This window comes from Solanum lycopersicum, chromosome 10 (assembly GCF_036512215.1).
Source record: "Solanum lycopersicum chromosome 10, SLM_r2.1".
Classification (NCBI taxonomy): Eukaryota; Viridiplantae; Streptophyta; class Magnoliopsida; order Solanales; family Solanaceae; genus Solanum; species Solanum lycopersicum.
This window is the reverse complement of record NC_090809.1, coordinates 54,783,578-54,791,698: the sequence shown is the minus strand read 5'-3', so window position 1 is coordinate 54,791,698 and position 8,121 is coordinate 54,783,578. Positions and strand designations below refer to the sequence as shown.

Sequence of the window (8,121 nt, the reverse complement as noted above, 5' to 3'; positions counted from 1 at the left end):
ATTTTTGAACTCAAAGTGTATATTTATCAAAACATATATTAGAAGTTGAAACCAATAAGTATAATATAAGTTTGCACCAAACTTCGAGTTCAGTAAGTATTCTATATGATAGAATGTGTAACGATATTTGCCTTCGAATGAGCTTGTATAAAGTGTGGTTATCAATGGTGGTCGTGATAACAAAGGTGTTTAGTGATTGATAACGATAATGGTGATCGTTAGTGATTGTGGATAGAGTGGTAAATTATCTACACAAGATATTAATACTTTGTTCAACACTTAATGATTAATTAAATGCTAAAATCTTAATGATAACATATGCACTTGATGACCTAAGGTCTAAATCATTCATGTTGCAAAATCGGTCATTTCACTTTACATGGTGATGAGTATGAGATTTAAAAATATAGGACACAAATCGATTTTTACGAGATAAACTCAGTGTTAGATGTTATTTGGTGAAATGCAAACAATAGCTTGTGTTCTACAAAAGGAAAATCAAATAATTATATAACACCAAGATATGTACATCAAGTTCACAAAAAAATTCATATTCAGAGCTAAATTTCAGGAAGATACTTCACGTCATTGTGCTTAAAGAAGTGATTAATGGTCGTGGTTAGTGAGTGTGACAATGAGTATTATCCACAAAAGAATACATCTTAATGATTCTAAGACTTTGTTAAAAATCTTAATGATTAAAGACCTGTTCAGACTAATTAAATGCTTAAATCTTATAATAAAATCTGATAGGTAAAATAGTCTCACTTCTATCTCCCTTTAAAGGAAAACAAATTAGTGAGAATTAGAAACCCCATTTATTATAAGATGCATGCTGAAAAAATTGCTAATATAGAAGTCTATAGCATAATATTTCGTTGAAAACTAGACAATACAAGTTGAAAGCATAGGTTGTTTGCCGATATTAAAGCAGATAATTAAGGTACTAATTGCTCTAGACTATTATTATGCACGTCAAAAAGTGTCTACTTATTAGTCTTTAAGTCAATTGTGATATAGGTAGTTCACTTCTTTAAGCCATGATTTCAGTAGCCACAGACTTGTTATTTATTGGGTGGAGTTTGAAGCTTCTCGCTTCTAATGCATCCTAGCTGAGTCATAGCCTCCTCCAACTCCCATTTAATCTTTCACTTTCCAGAATTGGGAAGGGGTGACTTCCATTTAAGTTAAATGTCTTTGAGCGTCATATCTCTATTCAACTTTTCACCACAACAAACAATATTCACCTGCACAAAATGATATAAAGACGATTCAATGGCAAAGCAGTACTGTAGTGATATTTTCAACATATCTTCATGTAGTATAAAATAAAATTTTGTTTCACTGTCCTAGCTATTTATATTTGTTCGTCATTCAGTCCGAGAGATCATCAATTGTGTAAGTTCTTTTATCTTTGTTAAGTAAGAATTAATATATTTATTTAAATAAGAGGAAAAATTATAAAAACTCCAAATTCATTAATTTTACATAACTAACTACTTCAAAGAAATGCAGAATTTAGCTTCTAAAATTATCACCTCAGCATGATCATTCTAATTTAGCTTTTGTGCAATGAACTTCTTTCGACTAAAGTTACAGTAATGCTACTATCCCTGCAAATGATGCAAAATCACTCATTACATTTTACATTGTGATAAGCATGAGTTTTAAAAATATAGGGGACAAATCAATGTTGCATGTGCAAAAAACTTACTTGAGATGGATATTGGGCCTGTCAAGGGGAGGCAATCTATGTCCCTTCCTTCCAAGAGTAAAAGAAAAAAATTATGTCAAATCAATGAGACAACAACCTTCGGAGCGATGTGCCTGGTATATTGGTACTTACTTGCCTCCCTGTGGTACAAGTTTAAACTAGAAAGAGGAAAGCTCTTTCTGTTTTTCATCCAAAGGTTGGTTTTCTTGTGTTGAAGGCTCTCTTCTTCGGGTCTAGTAACGTGTTTTTTCTTACATGTTCTTCTGTTTTTGCTCCTCTTTTTCTTCTTATCTCTTTGATATTGTCCACTGTAATGGACTTTCATATTTCAACATTTGTTGTTGATACTCTTGAAGCAAGTTGGGGCATCTTCAAAAGACATACTCTTATTTTGAGGTTATGCTAAATATATATTTACGCAATTGAACAGAAAATAGCTGACAACTACCTTAAGTGCAGACGCAGTTGAAGGGAAAGCTGAGGTTTTTTTCTCAGGACATGTGATGATCCATTAGAGATTTTGTCCTGTCTGTTGCCTGCAGAATCAATTTTTTTCCGGAGATTACTTTGAGACTAGATTAAAATAAGTTGGAGTAAATAACATGAAGAGCTACAAGAGAAACCATAGATGCATAAAAGTATGAACACATCCGAACACGAAGTTGGAGATGCGTTGAGGTGTCTAGATGTGCCTCGTCAAAGTTTGAGTGTTCAGTAGCAAGTTGAGGCCAAGTTAGGGATAATTTCATTACAAAAATATTTGACTAAATTGTTTCGACATGGTCTAAACCATCTCATAACCATTTGGAAAGGAAATAGTTGCATTTCAATATCATGATATCGAGTAGCTCTTGTACCGCAAACGAACTAGATAAGTTTTGATTGTCTATTCATAGGGTACCTTTATATTTGTACCTATTATTATCGTGTAATTATAGATTCCTATATAGTTTGCAAGCATCTTTAATTGTTACTCTTTCATGACACAAGGTCTAGTCCTCATGTTTCATATTTTTGCAAATCTTATTGGGGTTATTATTTAACTTAGTTGATGATAAATTAGAAAAAAATTAAGGTTAGAGTAAAAGTGCATCACTGAAATTTATATTTTGGAACCAAAGAACTTCTAACCATACGCAATAGGTTTCATGAACAGTATTATAAATAATATTGCTAGCACCAACAAATGTGCTAAATGATTGAATGGTCCGCATCCAAGGGCGTGAATACTAAGGTTGAAATCCCAGCGAGAAAATAGTATAAGTTGAACCTTGGTTGGTAAAATTACCCAGTAACTATGCTGGTGAGATATAGAAGGTATTCTGTGGAATATATAAAGTGTGCACAAACTAACCCTAACACAAATATTTTTTTATTTTTTTTAAATAATGAACTGCGTAGAAAAGTTCATAACTAACCCGAGAATATCTGTCGCTTGAACAAAAAAAGAAAAAATAATTTTTTTATATATAAGAGAAGATCAAATCTAGCCTATGTTGAATCTATCACTTGAGCAACAAAGAAAAAATCGATTAATAAATTAATCTATTGAGAAAATACTACATCATACTATGTTGAATGTGTCACTTGAGCACTAAAAGGTAAATCAATTTTTTTTTAAAAATCTATTCAGAGAAACTCAAACCTAACCTAATTTTAAATTCTCATTTGAGCAGAAAAAGAAAACCAATAAAACATATTCATCTTTTGCTAAAAGTTCAAACCTAACCTGAATTTAATTTGTAACTTGAGCAGCAAAAGGAAAAATCAATTAAAATTTGATTTATTAAGAAACATCTAATATGAATTGATTTTTCACTCCAATAGCAAAGAAAAAATCAATTAGAAATTGATAAGCTCATATTGTACTTAAGTTGAATCTGTCACTTAAGCAACAAAGAAAAAAAATAAATGAACAATTGATCTACGAAAAAAACTCATGACTAATTTGAGTTGAATCCTTGAAAAAAAAAGAAAATATCAATAGTGAGTGGAGCCGTTTATTAAGGTTCAGTCTGGGTCAACTCGTGATTTGATTGAATTAGACACGGATTTTTGGAGCCCATTTAAAAATTGGACTCTTTAGCCCAACCTAAATAATCCCATTAGCCTTGGGGGCTTGAACTGTATGAGTTGGCTCAACCCATGCATTAAAGAATAAATTAGCAAATTAGTCAAAAATCTTTACATAATTATTAAAAATATTCATATTTTATAAATTTTAGTAAAAATGTCAAAATGTCATTATTTTAGAAAATATTGTGTATTCTAATTTAGACCAAGATTTTTTTATAAAAGAAAAAATGTTGAGTCAGCATGATCCAAATAAAATAAAAGTGAGAGAATATTAATCAATTGATCAGGTATATCAATAATGCTATACATATATAATAAAATCAATTAAATTGTGGAATTTAAATTACATATTGCAGCAGTCAGTAATCCCTACAATTTAGTTTTGTGGTACATAAAAAATCCCTACAGTTAGGTGTGACATAATTAAGTCACAAGAATTTTTTAAATGTCAAGCGTGGTCATTTGCAAGGGTTTATTAGGGGATTTTGAACCCCACAAATTGATATCAATAAAATTGCACTTCTTACTAGAAATAGACAGGCTGTGGAATCTCATATTAAATGGAAAATTCATTCAGGTACTTGCAGCTTCTGGTGGGATAATTGGTTAGGGAATGGTGCAATAGCCAATCACTGTGACAGCATTTCCAGCCTAAACAATAGTCTAGTGTCTGATTTTCTAAATAATGGCATTTGGAAAGAAAGGTTTGTTAGACAAAATGTGCCTCCTTTGTTGGTGCCTGATATTCTTCAAACAAACTTCATTTATAATACAAATATTGATGTTACTGCTATTTGGACACCTGAGGAGAATGGAAAATTCACTATTGCATCTGCATGGGAGGTTATTAGAAAGAAAAGACTTAAGGATCCTATTAATAACATTGTTTGGCATAAGCATATTCCTTTCAAAATGGCCTTCTTTATTTGGAGAGCTTTGAGGGGCAAGTTACCAACAAATGAAAACTTGCAGAAATTTGGAAGAGCTGAGGCTGAATGATATTGTTGTTATAGGAAAGGCAAAGATGACATCAAACATATATTACTCACTGGCAATTTTGCTAAATATATTTGGAAATATTATGCAGCTAAACTTAGTGCAATGCAAGCAAATACAGACTTGAGAAGCCGGCTACTATATTGGAGGAATCTGCCTGTTCAAAATGAGGTATATAAATTAATTATTCAGATTTTACCTAACTTTATTTGTTGGAATTTGTAGAAAAACAGGTGTGCTGTGAAATATGGAGGGAAAAAATCAAGCATACAAAGAGTACAATATGGTATTTTTAAAGATACCATGCAGGTTATAAAAGTAGTTTTTCCTAACATACCATGGCAGCCTAAGCTGGGACAGTTTGATCAAGGTGGTGTATCAACTATCAACAGCAGCTTAAAGTAACCATGGTAAGTTGGAGAAAACCAGATGATGGCATTTACAAGATAAATACTGATGGAAGTGCACTACAAGAATCTGGTAATATTGGAGGAGGAGGAATAGTAAGGGATCACCAAGGTAACTTAATCTATGCATTTTCCTTACCTTTTGGTTTAGGCACTAACAATATTGCAGAGATAAAGGCAACATTATATGGACTGGATTGGTGTGAACAACATGGTTATAAAAGTATTGAGTTGGAAGTAGACTCAGAACTGTTGTGCAAATGGATAAACAATACAGTAGGCATACCTTGGAGATGTCAACAAACAGTCCAACAAATTCAAGACATAAGCAGAAAATTGGATTACTTTCAATGCAAACATGTCTATCGAGAAGCCAATAGCACTGCAGATTTGTTAGCAAAGTGGTGTCATAATTTGAATATACTACAACACTTCTATACTACTCAACAACTATTTGGATCAATTAGAGAAAGTTACATATTGGACAAGATGGAAATAAAGAATTTTAGAAGAAGAAAAACAAAGAGAATCAAGCATCCTCCTTAGCTTTAATGAGGAAGTAAAGAATTGGATTCATCCAAATGTTACTTAAACCTATTCATTTACTATATGATAGTTAGCAAAATAGGTTTTTTCCTTTTTTATTCTTTCATGTAAAGGGAGAGTCTCCCTAATTCATGCATTCTTAGAAAATTGTATTAAAAAGAGGAGTCCTCTTTTAGGTATTTAATTTTGATAGAGTGCATCTTATTGTATAAAGGTTGAATTGACTAATCTTAGTAGGTAAGTAAATTCTATACCTACCAAATGATAGAAGGTAAGGTTTATGCCCCCCTTCTTGTAATTTTTTGACTTTATTAATGATAAGATCACAAGGGTCGGTTATTTTTTAAAAAAAAACTGCACTTCCCACAAATATAAATTTTATATTAAAATTAACGGGAGTTTTAACCCCCTGCAATTTATGAAGATGTGACTTTTTACATCATTTTGCTAGAAAAATTGTATGTTAAGTAATAAAGACTTATCAATTTGTACATCATAGTTTAGGCCTAATCCATGGGTGACCCCTTAAAATTGGCACAAAATGACCCCTTAAAATTGGCACAAAATTTCACTTAGAAACCTCAACTGGACGATGTTTATTTTAAACCACTCATGTAAAATCTCGTTGTTGTCATTTTGAAGTCAATGTTGTATTCCTTGGAGAATTCAAACCTTGTACCTAAATAGAGGAAGATAGGAGCTCACCAACTTAGCTGCCATAATCCTCAATAGCTTAAGTATTATTTTTAAGGATATATAGTTTTAGGAATCTTTCTCCCCATTTATCTTAATCACGCATATACATCTTTGTTGTGATTTGAGATATTATGTTAACCATTCTTATATTCATTTGTTTGTAATTCAGAGGATATTGCATACCAGAATCGCTCTTTTATTTAATTATTACAAACGCCATTTAGCTGGCTTATTGACAATGTTGGTATCCTTGTGATCTGCACGATCATCATTCCCACAACGTATAAATTTTCTAGAAATTTATTGTCTCTTGAATAAATGTTGTTTAAACTAAAGGCGACATTTCTATGTAATTCAGGCAAATATTATGAAGTGAAGTTAATTCTAGACTAAAATCAAACTTGTCTATCTAGAAATTTGTTTCCCAGAAAAATGATTCTCAAAATATATTATCCCTGCGTTCTAAGTATTCTGAATCATGCAACATGATGTAATGTCCATCCTCTATAGCCTTTATTTGATCCCCATCGTACCATGTTACAGTTCCTACATGTACCAATTTAATGTTTGAAGTAGAAAAAAAGCAGTGCTAGCAGAAAGAGATACTACAGACTCCTTTTGGCCTTCTAGAGTAGTAGCTTCCAGAGATGCATATCTAGATACGAAAAGTTCATTCTCATATTTCAACGTCTACTATGGTGATATAACATCAGAAGTACACATGTATGCATCTGTCAAAAATGTGTTCGAGAGGCTTGGAAATTATCCCAAATGAAATAGCCAGCGAGTATGTCAATATATCAAATAATATGACACTATAAAATATATTCTCCCTTGGCGATGATGCACCAAACCACAAAGGAACGCAGAAGTAGCAGTAATGACGCCTAGTTCAACGTCTTTTTTTTTAAAGGAGTGCAACAGAAAGACATGATGACATCCTTGTTGTAGATAATAGGCAAGATATCTTAGTATCTAGAATATGAACATATATTAATGTGAGATTATGTAGATATATCATCTTTTAACTGTATCTCGATCCAGTGTTGAATTCGAGTGCAGAGCTACTAATTAATTAAATTGTTATAAAATATTTAAATATTTGATTGTATAAATTTAATAAAAATGTTAATGACTTTTAGACTTCTTAAGATTAATTTCTAATTAAATATCTAACTAATTAATATTTATCATTTATAATGTATATGTATATAATAATTATAATTTTTTTAAATGGTTTCTACCTAAATTGCTATATTTTTTCTCTTCTCATAATTTTTTCCTTAACCCCTCTCATGAATAATATAATTCATGTGGATAAAGTATTATCCTTAATGATAAATAACGAAATTCAATAATTTAAAGGTTGTAAATCTGCAAAATGGAGACACACGTTGATACTGTCCTCTTGACTATTATTAAAAAATGACTCTATCTTCACAAATTTAAATTCATTAACGCTTATTACGTGATAAGAACTTTAGTTGTTCTTTCTACATGGTTTGCTAATTTTAATTTTCTTTTTCATATTCTTCATTTATTTTTTATTATTTGTTAATTACTTATTCACTTTTATACTCTTAATATTCATAACTATCATTTTTTCATATTCATAACCTTCAAATATTTAAACTAAAACTTTAAGATTTCTTTTGATATTCCTTCTATTCTATCTATATAAATTCA

The 8,121-nt window shown here is 31.1% G+C and overlaps 1 protein-coding gene across 1 annotated transcript; it reads left to right on the top strand.

Annotated features, from left to right (window-relative positions):
- Nucleotides 1-5,193: 5,193 nt before the first annotated feature.
- On the top strand, nt 5,194-5,739 carry LOC138338925 (uncharacterized). The gene has a single exon (XM_069290012.1). The coding sequence runs from the start codon at nt 5,194-5,196 to the stop codon at nt 5,737-5,739; it is 546 nt and encodes a 181-aa protein (XP_069146113.1).
- The last annotated feature ends 2,382 nt before the right edge of the window (nt 5,740-8,121 follow it).